The sequence below is a fragment of the Stylophora pistillata genome, chromosome 1 (genome assembly GCF_964205215.1).
Source record: "Stylophora pistillata chromosome 1, jaStyPist1.2, whole genome shotgun sequence".
In the NCBI taxonomy this organism is placed as follows: Eukaryota; Metazoa; Cnidaria; class Anthozoa; order Scleractinia; family Pocilloporidae; genus Stylophora; species Stylophora pistillata.
In genome coordinates, this window is record NC_142519.1 from 52,841,623 (window position 1) to 52,861,407 (window position 19,785).

The 19,785-nt window shown below is 40.5% G+C and overlaps 2 protein-coding genes, 1 long non-coding RNA gene and 1 pseudogene across 3 annotated transcripts; all 4 read right to left on the minus strand.

Annotated features, from left to right (window-relative positions):
- Positions 1 to 601: 601 nt before the first annotated feature.
- LOC148743058 (uncharacterized) lies at positions 602 to 2,992 on the minus strand. The gene is made up of 2 exons (XR_016002158.1): positions 2,793 to 2,992; positions 602 to 1,114 (listed from the first exon to the last, which is right to left on the minus strand). It is a non-coding gene; the product is annotated as an uncharacterized LOC148743058 (long non-coding RNA).
- Positions 2,993 to 5,511: 2,519 nt separating this feature from the next.
- LOC148743059 (uncharacterized) lies at positions 5,512 to 7,617 on the minus strand. Its single transcript, XM_088749629.1, has 2 exons — positions 7,393 to 7,617; positions 5,512 to 6,813 (listed from the first exon to the last, which is right to left on the minus strand). Exons 1-2 carry the CDS (start codon positions 7,615 to 7,617, stop codon positions 5,512 to 5,514), a joined length of 1,527 nt encoding a protein of 508 aa, XP_088605755.1.
- A 168-nt stretch (positions 7,618 to 7,785) lies between these two features.
- LOC148743060 (uncharacterized) lies at positions 7,786 to 9,561 on the minus strand. Its single transcript, XM_088749636.1, has one exon. It carries the CDS (start codon positions 9,559 to 9,561, stop codon positions 7,786 to 7,788), a length of 1,776 nt encoding a protein of 591 aa, XP_088605762.1.
- A 4,027-nt stretch (positions 9,562 to 13,588) lies between these two features.
- Positions 13,589 to 18,760, minus strand: LOC148743061 (adiponectin receptor protein 2-like; annotated as a pseudogene).
- Between the last annotated feature and the right edge of the window lie 1,025 nt (positions 18,761 to 19,785).

The following is a 19,785-nucleotide window of genomic DNA, read 5'->3' on the forward strand; positions in this document are numbered from 1 at the left end:
CAATCGTTTAATGTAATGGTCTCCGAATGGCTGGTTATCATTTCCTTTATTCTCGTGACCTCCATGTTTGATTTAGTGTGACAGTGTAGGGGGGAAATTAGGGTTCATCAAAACGTCATATTGAGCGTCCCCTGAAACGACTTTGAAAAGAGCTTCTAGTCGAGATGCAATCTTTTCATAGCTTTGGCGACATTGACATATTTCACGATCTCAGTTAGGAACCTTACTGACTGTCCTATCTTTTTCTCTTGATTTCATAAGCAGCTGGGCTAATGGCGGAAGTATGCCTTCACAGAGTTGTGCCACAGTTTCCCTTAAGCCAACTTTTGCAAGCTCCAAAAGGGCATTATGTGGAGCTGAATTTCACCTTGAAGATTTCCGATAGAAAGCCTTGCAGTGATGATATGTACCTCGAGTTTCGTGATGGATACAACGTGTCGGCCAATCTCCTTGGCAGATTTTGTGGAAGAAACATTTCTGGTATCGTGCGATCTAGTGGACATCAAAGTAATCCTAAGAAATTCTTAACAACTTTAAGTTTTCATATTCACAACATTCTTGTAGTTTTCAGAGTGACTTTTACTCATAAAAACACCAGTCCTTGCTTATCCTGTGTGTCAAACTGACATGCTCTTTTTAATGTGTAAAGAACCTTAGAGACTACCCTTATCATGAAACTATCTCTAAAGCTATCCCTCCCATTGCCAATGTTCTAACAATTTCTTGCAATCAAAATACAACAGTACTACAGTTTACATCGCTAACTCTATGTATTCATTAATCAATTTTCAGCTCCCATTGACTACTGGCCATAACTTCCAGTTCCTGACTAGATCCTCAGAAATTGGTCCACTTCAAGTTCCAACAGTCCACTCCAGTCCTCTCCAGTCCACTCCAGTCCACTCCACTGCTTCCCAGCTAACACATAACAAGTCAAGGCTGACTCCTTCCAGATTGATTCTGATGGAGAAAATACTGAAGATGTGGGGAATTGGACTGTTTGGGAAGATGAGACCACAAATCGAGTTTCTCTTCACTTCTTTCCAATGTCTGCTACATCTTGTTACATGCATTTACTCTGATGATCATCTGGGAATGAGTCAGTAAGAAGACACTGATGGAAGACAAACAAAACAGGTCAGAGAATTCCTTGTGGGTTGGACGAGAGGGACTATAATATAAAGCACTGGTTGAACCTCATTTTAAATTTCAGACAGAAGTCTGGGGACTTCTCATTCGGCTTAATTTAATGTAGTTAGCTAAGTTAGTTGGGTCCCCTGGGGTTGGCTGGGCCTCCCTTTTTTCTCCCCTTAATTTTAATAGGGTTCCTTTTCAGGTACTTTCGGCTTAGGTTAGGTTTCGGCTTAAGATTCTTCTTTAGACAATTTCGGCCTTGATTCTACATCACGACTGCATCAACTGTGCACATATCCTCCAGGACTACAATGGCTCTTCAACCATGGACATCAACATCCACCCTTCCGCGCTGGAGCTTCCTGCTTAGTAGCGCCTCAAATACCAATTTTATAATGTTTCTCCCGATAGCAGTAATTCCATAGACTGCAATCTAGTGAAGCATTTTCAACCAAATTATATTGTAAAAATTATTGCGGCAACCCATTTTGGCCAAAGGTTCAACCAGACATCGATTTAGTTACTGTATATTTAACTGGATAAATTAGGCCATTCAACTGGGAAGTGTGCTCATTTGCCACTTCTATCATGTTTACTGGTTTAACTCCAGTTGAAGCCGCTTGTCAAGGCTTCATTTTAGTGGGAAATAGGGAACTGCACACACCAGCTTAGGTTACAGAGAAAATAAACTAGGCTAAGTGTATGCTGTATTTTGACAGCATAATAGCTGTCAGTCCAAATTGCGGGCCAATTAATGTCGAAAATACAACACATCAACCAACATCATGGAGCAGAAAAGGAATCACACTGGAGAGGAGACAACAAAATATAGTTTTAAGAAATGGCCCAGTATTAGTATTTGCTTTTCACTCATACATTAAGCCAATTGTTTGACAAGTCAGCTTACAGGCTGTCACCAAATTTGGCAAAGTCAACTTCTCACTCAACATCCCAGCCTCGTGTGCACAGCAACCAACCCACAGAAAGGTAGGGCAAGGTCTGCCAGATGTCACCAGGTGAGTGGGTTTTATTTTCTTCCGAGTTCGGCTTTCAGCTTCAAATTCACTTCGGCTATCACTCCGGCCTTCGATTTCAACACCTATTGGCATCCAATTTACCGTATATAGGCTTGGTAACGACCTTGAATCGTTAGCTAGCTACCATCTGGGACACCATTAATGTTGTAATCGGGATGTCAACATTTACTGACACAAGAACACTTGAGGTTTCCACAGATGCTAAATTTTTCATATAGGAAAGCGCATCCTACCCTAGACGATTAACAAATAAAACGATTCATGTAACATTTTCAAAAATAAAAAATCGCAAACCTCTGTGTTTTTGTGTCTTACTCTGAAATAAATTGGCTACAAAGTACAATTAACATAACATTGACTAATACCACATTTTTTTCCAGAAAGAAGGTAAGTGCTACTAACATCTTTTATTTCAGGATTTCTGGGCCCATTTGGAGGCAAAACTGCACTCAAATTTTCTTCTAGGGCAGCATGAAGAGGCCCATTTTCGGGGGCAAATGTGCTTCTTGGCAGTTGAATGACCCTCGCTCTGTTTGAGAAACCACTTTAAGTGCACTTTCAGAGACTAGCTCATTTTCGGGAGCTAACATTTCCACTTCCATAAAAGATGATATTACTAACCGTTACTAATTCCAGGAAAGATGATGCTGTAGCTGATCTCATGGACCAGTTAAGATAGATATGAAGAAGAGAACTCTATTCATCTCAAGCTCTTTCTGCAGATGGTAAGTTGCAGTTGACTGTAGCTTTGTGTGTGTACATAACAGCATGCATGCTTTGGTTTTTTCAGGTCGTCTTTTTAGTGAGATCATCAACACAAGGCTATGGAAAATAAGGTAAAATATAACAAAAGCATAAAGATATTTGTAACCATTTTACCTGCTAATAGAAAATTCAGATTTCAAACAGTTGAATACCTTTAAGGGGTAAATTATGCAACAAGTTAATTAACAAAGCATTTAAAGGCAATTTTTCAGAATAAATTGACGGAGTATTGGTCTCATTTTAAAAAATGATTCAAGCTTTTTAGGGGGCATTAAGCCACTAGAGAAAATTCAGTGACTAAGTTATCAACAGTTAGCTTTAAAAAAAAACAAATTATCCAACTAGTCAATCACGTGCAAAAAGTTCAAGTACACTTGGCATGCTGTAGAAGGAAATCTCTTATTAAACCTTTGCATAGTTTTAATCTTACTAGGCCCTTTGCAACTAGAGAGAAAATGGTTAACTTGAAATACAACAATACAGCCGCTTACTACCCAGAAGAAACCAGCCTACAGCCCTTAAAACACCATGTCCCTTCTCTGAATCAACTGCAACTAGACGAAGTCCATCAAGCACCACCTAGTCCTTCACTTCACCCCTGTGGAAGGCAACAAAATTAAGCCCAAGAGGCAAGAACTAGTATAATAAGTCCTTCCGTCTCCCCTTCAGAAGACCAACAAGAGTTAAGACTAGGAGGGGAACTGGAACCTTTATCCCTCCTTACAGCTTCTATGGAAGACAAAAACACTTAAAGCTACAAGGCAAGAACTGCAAATGTTAGACATCTACTTTAGCTCCAATGCAGAATAACAAGACTTGGACGCTAGACATGGAATCTTGAGTCTTTCGTTTCAGCTCCTTCCGAAGACATCAACAGTTAAAGCTTCCAGACGAGAAATGGAATATTTTAGTCCTCTACTTCATTTTCACTGAAGACAACAAGACATCAAGCAAAGCAGCAAGAAATGAAATAGTTAGTCCTTCAATTCAGCTCCTAAAAAAGACAACATTACTTTAGCTCCTATAGACCACAGCAACACTTAATGCTATCAGGCAAGAAATGGAATACTTCAGCTTCTATATAAAAAAAAACAAGACTTCAAGCAAAGAGGCAAGAACTGGAATGTTCAGAACTTCACTTTAGATCTTATAGAAGAAGACTCTTGAAGTTGCAAGAAAAGAGTGCCTTGTTTACTCCTTTACTTCACCTCATAAATGGGAAGGAACAGATTTGAGGCTAAGAGGCAAAGCCTGGAATATTTAGTCTTTTACTACAACTCCTTTGGTAGACAGACAAGACTTGAAGATAAGAAGCAAGAACTGGATTATGTATTCCTTAACTTTAGTTCCTTGAGAAGACGAGAAGACAAGACTTGAAGCTAAGAAGCAAAAGCTGGAATGTCCAGTGGTTTCAATTGGCTCCTACAAAAAAGAATGCTGCCAAAGTATTACAAGGAAAATCTATGGACCCTATTGTGTTGTACCTCTACTTGTTATATCCCTACCTGAAACTCTTTCTCTAACAAGGTTGCTAGGGTCTGTAGTTATCTTCCTTAATGGCCGCTATCTTACTGAAATAGACTCTATCCTCTTGTTCTATAAATATTGATTTCATCTCTGTCATTTCTCTCTTTATTACAGCCAACTAAATCTTTGCCAGTATGGAATACTATTCCATTGTTTAAAAGCTTTCTTTTACATTTTCAGATGTGCAGCTCGCTTTCAAGGGGGCAACTGCTGACAGAAATTATTGCAGACTGATAACCCTCTCACTGCCAAGGTTTCGTGGAATAATACTCTTCACTGTCTGCCAGTTTTTATGATGTTAGCTTGGAGAATTTGGTTTTGGATCAACTAATAACTCCCTGGTTGATGTGTTTCTTTATTCCTCATCACCTGTCTGCTTGATATTGTGTTGATAATGTAAGGAAAATTCTGTCCTGGTCACTTATCAGAATTAAAAAGAGATAAATTAGCTTCTAGATTAAGTAGAGTGAGCTGTACAAAACCACCTTACACAATAATATAGATCAATTTATAGCGCATTTCCATGTAAATGCTCTAATGCGCTTTACAACACTGTGCGGGGGACTTTTCCAGACTGCCGGCGGCAGTTTACAATTAATAAAGGAGAAATTTTTACAGATGCCCCCTCCCCCCCTTCCCAGTAAACAGGCCAGACCACATCACAGTAATCTCGTGATGTGGGTTCTTTAACGTCCCTTGCCGAAATTAACTAATTGATAGGTGCAAAAGACGGGACCTCCGGCTTTACGTCCCATCCGAGAAGACGAAGCAATGTGAGTGAAGCGTCTTGCTTAAGGACACAACGTCAAGCCCCAGCCAGGACTTGAACCCGGGCCATCTGACCTAGAGTCCAGCGCACTGACCACTGGACTACTCACGCCTCACCACAAAATTTACATGTACATCCCCAGCACTTTCTTCAAAGTGCTTACATGTTTTATCGCTATGAGCCAAAGATCTGCAATTCAGATTTGCACACATAGCAATGAAGATCTGCATCAGGTTTTGTAGTGAGTCATCACAAACGCTCCAGCAAAGTTTTCGGCAATCATTCTAAGTGATTGACCTCGTAACGGTTCTTAAACCAGCTACTACATATCCCAACATAATTATTCTCTCTATAAGCGCTAATTACAAAGTACTGACATGTAGTTCCAAGCATAGCTATGCTGATTTCCACCGTACGAATGAAGCCGTCTTTTCCAGGAAACAATCTTTCAACTCTTCCCATCGGCCACTTTCCTCTCGACACCTTGTCTTCAGAAATCAGCATTACGTCTTCAATCTTGAGGGGTGGTTGTTCATTCACCCACTTCTTTCTGACGGATAACTGATGCAAGTACTCTCCCCGCCACCGTTGCCAGAAATGGTTAATAAGCTTCTGCTGGTACAGATATCGCTGCCTCGTTGTGCTTTTGTTTGCTGAAATTTCATCTACGAAGTCCGGTAAGCTAAACAGGGATCTTCCAATAGCAAGATGAGCTGGTGTTATAGGCGTTAGATCTCTTATGTCGTCACTTACTGTGGTGAGCGGTCTCGAGTTAATAACGGCTTCAATCCTGGCAAGGATGGTGGCCAACTCTTGATAGGACAACAGCCCGTTGCCCAAGATCTTGCGAAGAGGTTCTTTCACTGAATGCACCAGCCTTTTCCACCAGCCACCATGCCAAGGAGAGCGCTCGACAACGAACTTCCACTTGATTCCCTTGGAGGTCAATTTGGCCTGGAGCTCTTCCTGATCTATCCTGTCCCACAATCCTTTTTTGACAGATGACCCCTGTGTGAACAACTGTTGGATCTCACGGTCAGCGCATTTGAACGTTTTTGCATTGTCAGACCAGATGGTTCTACAGAGCCCTCGTCTACTGATCATACGAAGAAATGCCTGAAAGAACTCTTTAGTGGACAAGTCATCCGTAAGCTCTAGATGGGTCATGCGGGAGGAGGCATAAGTGAAGATGCATATGTAAGCCTTTTCTGGGGAGGCACTCCCTCGTACGAACAATGGCCCTGCAAAGTCTACACCAACGTGAGTGAAGGCTGGAGACAATGACACCCTCTCTGATGGCAGTGGCGCCATTTTCTGTGAACATGGACCAACTCGTTGACGTCGACAAACAAGGCACTTTTCCAGGATTCTTTTAACTTCACGACGTCCCTTGGTGAGCCAGATCTCTTGTCGTAGAACCGAAAGAGTGCCCTCAGGTCTAGCATGAAGTAACTCCTTGTGTACACTTTGTATGATTTTCTCAACTACCGCATGCCTATGTGGTAAGATTATTGGACGTTTGGTACCCTCTGACAAGTCTGAGTGCTGTAATCTACCTCCTACCCACAGCAAGCGATCTCTCTTGTCGTAATAAGGGTCCAATTTTAATATAGCACTGGTGTTTGGTAAAGGAAGGTCCTCCTCCAGCCTTTCATACTGTGCTTGGTACACCTCTTATTGTATCTCCTGGTACCACCTCAACTTGGCATCTTACAGCTCCTCGGCTGACAGCTCTTTGGAACCTGCACTTATTCCTGACTTAAAAGCTCGAACACCTCGAAGCACAAGTGCTGTTACCCGGATTAGCGTCAGCCACTGCTCATATCGAGATGGATCAATTACTGGTTCCATAGTAATCAACGCGCACGTTCTTGTCACCCTTTGTTTTCTTTCTTTCTCCACAGACTCGGTCAATTCGTTTGGCGACTCTCGTTGTTCAGCCAGGCATTGAGAAGATAACCAGCACGGTCCACTCCACCACAACTTGCTATCAGCTAAGACCTTTACGGGCACTCCACGTGTAAGTAAGTCAGCAGGATTGTCCTCCCCTGAACAATGTTTCCAATTGTGTGGGTCCCATGTGGACTGAATCTCAGCAACGCGGTTTGCTACAAATGTCTTCCACTGGCTACTTGAACTTCTGATCTACTGAAGAGTTACCATGCTGTCAGTCCAGTACACTACCTGCTCTACTTTGAGTGTTAACGCTAGGGATTCTACAACAAACTTCAGCAATCTTGCGTTAACACCGGCTGCAAGTAACTCTAATCTCAGTAACGATACAGCCTTTGCGAGAGCCACCCTTGATTTGGACATGACAAGATGTGTTGACGCATGGCCGGTTTCATCCAAGCACTTGATATAGACTGCCGCACCGTATGCCATAGGTGAAGCATCACTGAAGCCATGGAGCTCTATTCTAGAACTTCATCCAATGTTTTCCATGAAATAGCGGGGAATGGTGATACAACTTAACTGTGAAAATTCTGATTTCCACGACCTCCACTGCTTAGCAATATCCTCATCTGACTGGTTCTCCCACTGTAAACCCTTCTACCATAGTTCTTGGAACAACATTTTCGCTCTGATTGTAAATGGTGTGATTAGTCCTATAGGGTCAAAAACCCTCGACGCAATGGTCAACAGACTTCTCTTTGTTTCCGGGTCACGAACGGCCAGCGTACTTGGTGGCACATTAAAGAGGAAGCAGTCTGTTAGTTTATTCCAACATATTCCCAGTGCCTTGAGCGGTTCCCTTGCATTGAAATCAACAGTACTGGACTCTGCCTGATCTTGCTCTGCAATGTGGCTAAGGACCTTCTTCGAATTACTGGCCCACTTTGTCAGATTAAATCCACCTCGTTCCATCATCGCACTTAAGGACTGCTGTAACTTCACTGTATCTTCAACATCATCAGAACCACTAAGGCAGTCATCCACGTACATGTTCGACAGGACTTCCCTTGATGCATCAGGGAACTCTTCGCTGCATTTCTTCGCATGGCTTTGAACTGTGGCAATGGCCAGGAATGGACTACAATTAACACCAAATGCCAACCTTTGCAGCTTGTACACTCTCGGTGGTTTATCACTTTGTAGATCCCTCCAAAGATAACGTAGAGCGTCCTGGTCTCGTTCGTCAACCTTGATCTGGAGGAACATCTTTTCAACATCAGCCATAAGTGCAATCCTACGCGCTCGGAATCGAAGTAATACTGATACCAGGTTAGGTTGAAGTGCTGGCCCTGACAGAATACAGTCATTGAGAGATACCTCATGCTCGTCATATGCTGAAGCATCAAAAACAACACGGCATTTTGTAGTTTTCTTGTCCTCTCGAAAGACTGCGTGATGAGGTAAATACCTGACCTTCTCGTTATCATCAACTGCTTCCTTTACTTCTACGGCAAATCCCTTATCTACGTATTGGTTGATGGTATCCTTGTAAGCATTGGCTCTCTCTGGGTTTCTCCTCAGCTGTCTTTCCACACTCTCAAGTCTCTTGGCTGCCTGGAGGTAGTTTGACTTGAATGGCAGAGCATCGCTTTTCCATAACAGCGGTACTTCATAACGCTCACCATCAAACTTCAGTCCCTCGTTGAACTGTCTAACAGACTCTTCTTCCTCTAAGGACATGGGTGTATTCCCTTTATCTACAATTCCAATAGATTCCAGCTCCCAAAACTGCTTAAGAATGTCTGTAACTGGATCAATGCACACGGTAGACAGCATGGATTGAGTGTTCTTAGAAGAAAGACCCTCGATGGGTCCTCCTACAATCCATCCAAGTGTTGACTCTACTGCAGTGGGAGCATGAGTGGCTTCCCCTTTCTTGCATTTACCACTCATAAATGAAAAGTAAAAGTCTGCTCCTATCAAAATATCGACGTTAACTGGTCCACGAGGGTACGAGTCGGCAAGTATCAAGTTCCGCAGGTGGGGGTAGTCTTCTAGCCTGATCTCCACTGGTTCTAGTGGTGTGCAGATCTTGTCAATGGTGAGGGCCTCCATGCTAACTGGTGTTGAAACGTTTTCTTCAACAGAGGCAAGTGAGAACCTGACTTTCTTCATTCTCTTCGTTTGACTGGCTTCTCCCCCTAACATGGATACACTAAGGACCTCAGAAGGTCCATCAAGGGCAAATGATTCGGCAACCTTCTTGGTGATATAAGACCTCTGGCTTCCTGAATCAAACAAAACTCTTACAGGTGCTCTCTGGAAATCGTCTGAAACCAGCATGGCTGTCCCAGTCTGTAATAAGGTTTGTTGCATCTTGGAGTTGTATGAAGCCACGAATCCACTTAATGTTGTATGTCCCTTTTCTTCCATGGTAGGATCCCAGTCACCATGAAGTATATTGTGATGACGCCGGCCACATCCTTCGACTTTGCACTTGGGTTGGCGGCATACTGAAGAATAGTGGAAAGTATTTGCAGGCTTTAAACAGTTAAAACATAGCCGGCTCTCCCTTACTAACTGCCAGCGTTTGTCAACTGACTTTCGCTAAAGCTCTGGACATTTAAAGGTTTCATGTCCCTGCTCCTTACACACATGGCAAGCTGCATAACTTCTCCGATTTGTCTCACTTGCTAGTAGAGCGGCTGCTGAAAACACTTTCTCCCTGGTGTTCCTTGCCCCAGCTCCATCCTTGTCTCGTGCTCCACTTCCTCTAGCTGTCCCACCATTCTCACCAATCATACTAGCATTCCTTTTTCCGGCCTCCTTGGAAATCACTTGTTTATTCAGGAACTTGAAGAAAAGTTCAAGATCAACACTCTCTTCCTTTGTGTCAGTTAGTTCTAATTCCCATTTCTCGGATAACTCAGGTGGAAGTTTGGTTTCTAATATTGGAAGGAGGATACAAGAATGGGTCGTTGGCTTTTCGCCTAGGGCCTCCAGTGCTCTAATCCGATTCTTTAGCGTGTCATGGAGATCTCGCAAAAACTCTACCCCTTCGTTTGACCTTGGTAACTGGATAATTGACTTGACTAGAGATGAAATAATTATTCTTTTCCTACCAAAGCGATGTTTCAGAGCATCAACAGCATGCTGATAATTAGCACTAGTGACTTCAAATCCCTCGATTGTGTGATAAGCAATCCCTTCAAGTACTGAACGCAGGTAGGTGAATTTTTGAACAGAAGGCACATTGTCATTATCATGAATAGCAACCTCGAATTGGTCCCAAAAGTTTTGAAATTTTAAAACATCTCCATCAAATTTGGGTAACTCAAGTTTTGGTAATTTTAAATGTGACTGTTTGTGCTCCGCTGAACTCGAAGTAGTTTGTTCGTCTGCTTTGGAAATTGCTTGTCTAGATATATACTCTTGAGCTATGTCTAAAGCATTATCAATCACTCGTTGATAGTCAATCCACTTTTGAGCTTCTTCAGCAACTTCATCATCAGAAATAAGAGCAATAATTTCCTCTCTTACCTTACTACAACTCTCCATGTAACCATTCAACTTTTGAACACGATTTTCCATTCTTATGATGTTGTTGCTGGGACTTTTGCTTGTCTCAAGTATTACTTGTATCACAGCATTAATGTCCATCTTAAGGATCATTTCTTTCCTTCTTAACAACTGAAAATTACTTAACTGATGATTGGCAGACTGTGACGACGAGAGTTGACTAGTTGATGCTGCAGGCACGTAGTCAGCTGGCAAGGCTTGTTTAGAGCCTATATGAGTCGATTCCTCACTTTCGTTTTGCAAAGATGGAGGATTAGATTCTTCTTGCTTTATAGCAACTATAAGTCGAGCCATGAGAGCTGGTTTCTTTCCTTTTGCCGGTAATCCTCTCCTTTGTAACTCAGCTTTGACTAAGGAAAGAGACATTTCACTCACAATTTCCTCCGCTGTCGATGCACAGTTGTCTGCCATATTCAAAACTGTAATCGTTTCTCTCGATTTTTACTTTTCTGCTCAGTGCTTTGCTTCCCCAAAGGTTTCTCAAATCCGGCTTCGAAGGACCATAATGTTCTGTTCAGACTACTAAAATAACTTCAAGTGAAAACCACATGTATTTTTATATACCATAATAGTAACACAACAAAATCTCCTCAGTAGGGTGGTCTCGTCATAAGTCCAGTCTCACTGGGGGGCGTGAGATCCTCCCACTGCGGGTCCGGGCCCGAACAATGCTTCAATTGACAGGTGTCACATCGTGACAGTTACTTTCCAAAATATGTTTGAAAATTTGTTCGGAAGCCTTTTAACTACCTTTACAAATAAAAATCTTACGGCGAAAGTTTTCTCTTGAATTTAAATAACATTTGTTTTTTTTATAACTCACTCGCAATCAAATTGTTAAGTTCAAGGAGGATATTTCCGTAATTAAAATCGTAATTGTAGCTCTAAATCATTCAGGTTCTTCAAATTAAAGAGAAAACTTTCGCCGAAACATTTTTATTTGTAAAGGTAGTTAAAAGGTTCCGAACAAATTTTCAAACATTTTTTATGAAAAGTAACTGTCACGATGTGACACCTGTCAATTAAAGAGGAAAGAAGCATATGCTTTTGAAGAAACAGCAGTACTGGTGTGACAAACACACACGAGTTAACTGATCATGCGACGATTTTCTCGTAAAGAGAAAAACAGAGATCTTACGGAAAGTATTTTTTTATTTCCAACAACGATTAATCTTGGAAGATTTACCTCTGTTCCGTTTTAAAATGTCACAGAAAGTCAAATTGTAAGTGAATGCAAATAGCTGTTTTGGAGTTGTCAGTCTGCTTGTTTGTTTTCTGTAATGGCGTGTGTAAATCGGTGTTTCTTCCACCGAAAAGCTGAAGTCAATGAGACTCTTTCTACCAAGACACAAGGAGATTTAATGCGACTTTTATTCATCGAATTCCTGCGTTTCTGCCGTGAAATTTACGGCGAAATAAACAATTTTTAATATAAAAGAAAAATCGAGTTTCCTGATGAGAAATTTACGACGAAAGTGTATTTTAAGATTTTGAACTGCTGCTCAATAAAATTCTTTCTTTGTTAGCCTAAACTTATAAAATCGTTTGTATCTGGTGCATGTCAAACCCATTTGTAGCTTAAAGGTTAAAAAGGGATTGTCACTCACTGAATTGGCTCGCCATTAAGTCTTGTGATCGCCTTCGTATGGAATTATTTTTTGTTGTTTAGTCCGCGTTTTACAAGTCCGCGTTTTACTAGTCCCCGTTTTACTAGTCCGCGTTTTACTAGTCCGCGTTTTACTAGTCCGCGTTTTACTAGTCCGCGCTTTACTAGTGCGCGCTTTACTAGTCCGCGTTTTACTAGTCCGCGTTTTACTAGTCCGCGTTTTACTAGTCCGCGTTTTACTAGTCCGCGCTTTACTAGTCCGCGTTTTACTAGTCTAGTCCAGTCCAGTCCAGTCCGCGAAATACCATATGCCAACATGTGTCCAGAACGAAATGTACCAAATCGAATAGATTTTGCGTCCGTGCGCAAGAAACCAATGCACTACACTAAAACATTGCATTTCTACCACAACGTTGAACACACACGGACAACAGTACAAAAAATTTTGATTTCTCATCTGCCGAAAGTCTTGAACAGTTACAAGTGGACGCAGCTTAGAGACATTCTTCACCTTCAAAAGTATAGTTCTAAATAGCAATGTAAACAGATTCAATAAAATTGATATCGAATAGACATGCTTCATATGTGTTCCCCTTCCACAGTGACCAGTTAAAATACAAAACCGTTACGAGGATCTACAGACTCGCTCAAAATAACGCTTCGCTTGATTATTTTATCATAATAAGAATTCAATGTGAAATTGTCGCAAATCGTCGAAAAAGGAATGAATAATACTCTATAAATAGCCAGAGCAACTTCGACATGTTACCCCACGTATCATAGGCGATTTGTAAAATTATTTAGCAGAGAAATCCTTCAATTGGGAAAGAAGATATATACAAGCGCGAAAGTCTTCAGGATCCTGCGCATGAGAAATGCGCAAGCCTAACGCCTCCATAGTGGCGTTATACAAAATCGCCTTTGTATCCTCTTTACACTATATTAGTAATACTTAGTAGTAATTCTAGTAGTACTGTGACGCAAAAGTTGAACTCGACTCTCTACTCAAGCTGTTCTTTCGCACGCATCACTTCAAACTGAGTTGTGCAGTGTCTTCCCTGATGTTAATAGTTACTGGAACTTTTCACTCAAACGCTTTTCCATTGATTTACTCTTAAATGAGCTCAAAATGTATATGCGCTCGCTGACCGTGAAGACGGTTTGGAGAGACCTGTAGGCGACGTTCTACGACTATGACCCAGACCTCCTCTTCAAACAACAAGGCACCCTACTACTCGTACGTGTTCTCGACAACAAGGCACTCTAGTACTCATACGTGTCCTCTCATAGCAAGATATGTGCACTTCTGAATGGAAAGAATGATTCTGACAAAGTTTAACTTTCGCATAAAGGTCCCTTTTCAAATCTGTACTGTGCCATCTGACAAATTCCTTACAAAAGAACAAACGCTGCGGCCAGGACAAGCAAATGGAAGATCTGGCGGCTCTGAAACTGAATACAAAGTAGAGGAGTAACGGTTTCTAAAGAAACTGTGGCGCTGCATTGGTAAAAGGTATTACAAGATTTGATTTTGTCAGCTGAGTTGATTTTGTGAATTAGCCATTGTTCTCAAAGCTTACATTTCGAGCGTAAGTCAATAAAAATGAATTTAAAGAGTTAATAGGTAGACTTAAAGCCGCAAGGGCAGGACTTCGGTGAATTATCTAAACTATCTATCTTAGAAGAATTATTAAACATAATTCTAATACAGATATGATTTCCTGGTGATGTTTAGCAACCGAACTTCCAGTGCGCGGTTTGAGTTAAACCTGACAAAAGATAAAGAGCCCAAGAAACATTTAACAAAACTGATGATAAGAGCCGCAAAGGCTTGCTTACCCAGATGTCACACTTGCCGGGAAAAAATCTCTCAGGAATTCGAGTGGCACACGTAACGGCACTTGCAGTGCAGAGTAGACACATCAGAGCGACCCAATCGCCCGCAGCTTGCCGGTACGCTAAAGTTACTCCATACAAACATATGAGATGTATTACAGGAATAAATCCGCAGTAGCCAAATCAGAGCATTATACCTGAAACGAACATTTCATGCGAAATCAAATTATGTTTCCATTGTACATACCTAGTGCGCATGACTAGCGCGCAGCCAGCTTAACAAATTGGCGGAATATTCTTTCTAAGATGAGCTCTCCAGTGATGCAAATTGTCATTTTATTGTAAAGAGATATGAATAAGCATCGGGAATAAATCTTCGAAAACAGTAATTGAGTACCTGCTGGTACATACAAAATTATGGTTTTATTTGAGACTGAAGTGAGAATGAGTATGAAATAATAATATAAAAGAGCCAAAGGACACTTTTTTCTTTCTAGTTCAAGTTTCCATAACATTGTATATCAAAGATTTTCAATGCAGGTTTCATTTTCAGAGAAAGATCAAGTCATACATAGAAGAGGCTCTATTCGCTGTTTTTCAGGCAGTCTCTGTGTTCAATCGCATGCGCCTCCATAGATATTTTATGAATGTATCATCATTTTTGTTATATAATACCGTCGCTGTGACACTCTCTTTTCAAATAAATACAATAAGGTTTGCCAATTAAAAGTGATTTTCGAAAGAATTTCATTAGTTTATATGTTTTTGCAAAAAAAAAAAAAAAAAAAAGAAATAGCTTGCCGCAATGTGAAACATTAGGCATCAGTCGCATAGCCAACCAGTCTATATTGATAAGACCTGATAGCTTTATTCAATCTTCATCCAATCAGATGGAAAAAGTAAACAAACGCGGCGTTTTCCCGCGCTTTAAGCAGTTTGCGAGTATTTACTTTGAACTCTTATTGGCCACTGATAATGTAAACCTTTGTTTTGATTGGTCGCTGTGACTATTATCATTTATCCTTTTATTTTTGGACACTTAATTGAAAACTGCTATATTAATTGAGTTTTGAACGACAAATTTACCTGCTCTAAATATTCGGTAATGGAGCGCGCTGAATTTGTCCCATACGGAAAGAGTGATGCAGATCACACCAAGAGAACAGATCATTGACATGAATACACTCTTCAAAACTCTTGAATGGTAGAAACCATAATATAACGGAGGTAGAAATGATCCCATGATGAATATTGCTCTCCCTACGTAATGGAGCCTTGAAAATCAAATGGAACAAAGCACATCAACATTTGACCAAACGAATTTATATACGGCTCGCACAAATACGGGTCGGACAGAGGGAATTCGATGAACAAATAAGACAGAATTCCAACAACACCAGAAGCATTTGGAAAACAATCAGGTCATGTATTCCAAATAGGGCTCGCACAAAGGGAATTCGTTTGAAAACAAATAACACAGAATTCCAACAACACTAGAAGCATTTGGTAAACAATCAGGTCATGTATTCCAAAACAGCCCATGAATGTCAAGAGTTTTACTAAAGATGATCAAACCGTAGCAAACGAATTTAACAAGTTCTTTAGCTCGGTTGCGAAATCTACGATAGAAAAAAATCAACTTCTCGCTAACAAATTTAATTACGCGCCCGCTCCGGACACCTTCATTCCGAGAAACTATCCAACTTCAGAACAGTTCTCTTTCACCGTGGTGGAATGCTCTCAGGTTACAGACATTGTTAATTCAATACCTAACAACAAAGTTCCAGGAATTGACAAAGTACCACCTCGTGTAATTAAAGAGAGTTTGCCGCAGACCATCGCTCCTTGTATCACCTCCATCGTTAATGCCTCTCTTGAAAGTGGTGTTTTTCCAGCTTCTCGGAAAATTTCCGAAGTTTAGCCAATTCTCAAGAATGGAGATCACGAAGAAGCTAACAACTATAGACCAATATCGCTGCTCCCAGTACTCTCCAAGATATGCGAAAGAGCGGCATTAAATCAGCTGTCTTCATATTTAACAACTAATCAAAGAATATCAGCGAAACAAAGCGGCAACAAAAGATGGCATTCAACTGAAACAGCACTGATCTCTACTACTGATTTTATTCCTCGCGCTATCGACCAGAAAAAAATCACTGCAATCGTATACCTTGATATGAGTAAAGCCTTTGACACTATCAACCACGTGATTCTTCTAAAGAAACTAAAGAACATTGGTTTATCATCTTCTGCACTTCAATGGTCGAAAGCTGTCTTTCTCAATGAAGAGAAGCAGTCCGCATCAACTCTGTATTATCTGATAGATTACCAGTAGTCAGTGGTGTACCGCAAGGGAGTGTACTAGGAGCATTATTATTTATCATTAACATTTATGTAAACAACCTGCCAAACATCTGTCAGGATGGTTCAACTGTATGCTATGTGGATGACACAAAGCTTCTATTATCCTTTAGTGCGAATGATTCTATTCAAGGTATAGAAAGAGTGAACTCTGCTCTGCAACGGATACGCGATTGATGTTTCGACAACTGCTTAATGCTTAATCCTGAGAGGAATAGACTGATGGTCTTTGGCAGTCGAAGAATGTCTCTTAAAATGCCAGACTTTAAATTGTCCCTGCTTGGAAAGGAAATCATCCCAGCTCAAACAGTCAGAGACCTTGGTGTTACTTTCGATCCCACACTATCATTTGACAATCATATCTCTGCGACTGTCCCATCTTGCACATCGAAACTATCCCAACTAAACCGCATTTGATTCACTTTTAACAAAGATCTGCTTGAAACTATAATTAACGCAGTTGCTTTTAGTAAGATGTACTACTGTTCGTCAGTATGGTTGTCCACATCAGCTTGTAGTGTTCATAAGCTACGATATGTTCAAAATTTTGCCGCCCGAATTATTTGCAATGTAAAGAAGTATGATCATATTTCTTCCACATTAAGGAATCTACGCTGGCTACCGGTAAAAACCATCCTGTACTATCGTGATGCTACCTTATCATTTAAATGTATAACAGTCCAAGCGCCTGAATATTTGACATCCGAGCTTGTAACAAGAGGCAGCGTATCTGGGCGTATAACGAGGAACTTTTAACAACTTAACATTCCTCTTTTTAAAACTACAACAGGTCAGAGGACCTTTTATTATAGAAGTGTAGCCATCTGGAACAAACTTGACCCAAGATTGAAAGTATATGAAAAGCCAGCTTCTTTTAAGAGAGCCTTTGTTCTTTTAAGAGAGCTTTGAAAAGGTATCTCCTGAATGACTCTTTATTTAAATAAGCATTCTATTTTTAAGTTATAAGTAATTCATGTTGTATATAACGGGTTATTAGTTAGTTTTGTATGTATAGTACCAAGTATGTAAATTATATAATTGTTCACTGAAAAGCCCAAGACCGGGATGTGTTCAATGAAATGTATGTATGCATATATGTAATTTCGTAATACATCATCTTAGACTTTCTCGTAGAAACTAAGGGAGGAAATGGCTCACTAGCTGGACAGGGTAACTAACTAACAAATGATTTGTAGACCGGTCAAACAGCGGGTTGACTATGTAGCCTGCTAAATCATCACCTGGCTGAAAAGCTGAGTAAATGATAGTATGACTTGCTTACTGACTAAAGAGCTGACTGACTTTAAGACTGACTGACTGGCTTACTGACTTACTGACTGATTGACCGACTGGCTGACGGACTGACGGACTGATTGACCTACTGACTGACTGACTGACTGACTGATTGATTGATTGACTGACTGACTGACTGACTGACTGTCGGACTGATTGACCGACTAACTGACTGACTGACTGACTATGTTACTGACTGACTCACCGACCGACTGAAAACGAGATTTTGTTTGACCGAATCGTTAACTGATTGAATGACCGACTAACTGCTGTCAGACGGAGATTGACTGACTGACTGACCGAACCGAATGAGTGGTTGAATAATGTAACAATTATGTGACTAACTTTATTGCACGGTGGCTTTTTTTTTTTCGCTCATTTACTTTAACGTTCGTTTTATTAAAGAAGCGATATAATCAAGACTCCATTAAGACAAGATTTACGAATGAACCCAGTTCAAGCCTCCGAGTGACTGCGCCATTCCTCGGCGTGGAAAAATATAACATGTTAAGTTATAGAAATACAGGCAACCTTACCTTCGAAATATGATCTTGGAGACCGTCTTTGAATGGCAGTAAACAGTGCGAAAAATCCAGGAAACTCCCAAACACAAGATTGCGCCGACAAAGAAGCAGCTAAAGACAAGTATTTCTAGCCAGTCTCCAGGGAATGGATTCGCGACAGTGACGGGTCGTAAAAGCATGTACGATGTACGTAATACACACAAACACAATAAAACCAATCAAATGAGTCCAAATATTTATTACCCGTTTCACTCTGAAGTTTAAAGATACTCTTAAAGCAGTATCTAAAACATGGCATAGGTGGTCTGTGGAAACTGGATGAAAATTATTTTCCGCAAGGCCAGTCTGGTAGTTCAGAATGGGACAGAAGGTGTTTTTCATTATGAGATACCAACTCTGACTCATAGCGAAATGATTTCTTCCTCTGCAACATTATTCCTAGTCTCTTGTCAATTTTCTTTTGCAGCGTTTTGCTTTCTTTCGTGTCTTTGAGGAGTACCAGTCATGTCTTTTCAACAATATAAGTCTCCTTTGAGCTCGTAAGTGAGTACGATCCAACAGAGAAAACCTAATCCTGCCCAGTAGGCAAACATTAAATGAATACCTACAACGCCGGTTTATGAAATCTAAACAGTACTGACTATAGGTCACCGTATTCACCAGCTTCTCGCGTGCGTTTATGCAAAATACGATTCTATGTGCTATTCTTTTACCCAATAATTCAAACCTGTCCTTAATTCTAAAACAATGATTTCTTGAATTAGCTTATCAAACGGAAACGCACAGTTGAAATCACGTTATCTCAACAATGCTAATGATTGACTCCATAGAAAATATTGTCTCTAATGACGCTATGAAATTAACTTCAACTTAAAGATGTAAACTTTTCTCTCTTAATTTAATGTATCAGGGTTTGGCATAAAAGTAAAGACTCAAGAGAAAGTGTAACGTTCAGTTATTCGAACGACTCAGAAATGTGTTGCAAAACATTTCGATTTATAATAACATTCAGTGTTGTGATAAAGATTATCCTCAAGCTGTCACTTAATTGACCAAACCATCAACCCGGATATAAAAAATCTCCCTATTATCTTTCCGTGTGTAGTTGAATTACCTTTAGTTAACTAGCAGTTTGTCGCCTCAGTTCAGTGATGCTTGTCTGTACTGCGGTTCAAATTTATAAGAATTATATTGCTCCTCACGCTTTCATTTGAGCATTTGAAGGATAAAGATATTTTCCGAGCATTTAAGACCTTAAGTTTATGTTGATTTCCTTTCTTGGTTTCATCGCTTCTGACTGTTAACCGACAACAGAAAGATTTCCCGGTCTTACCGGAGTCTTAATCTTTTCAGAACCATAGACAATGTTCAATAAATCACTCAAACGCATTACTAAGCGGTACGGATATTTTCATTCTTATGGTTTTCAAGGCTTTGAAAACAAAGCTTACGCTTCAA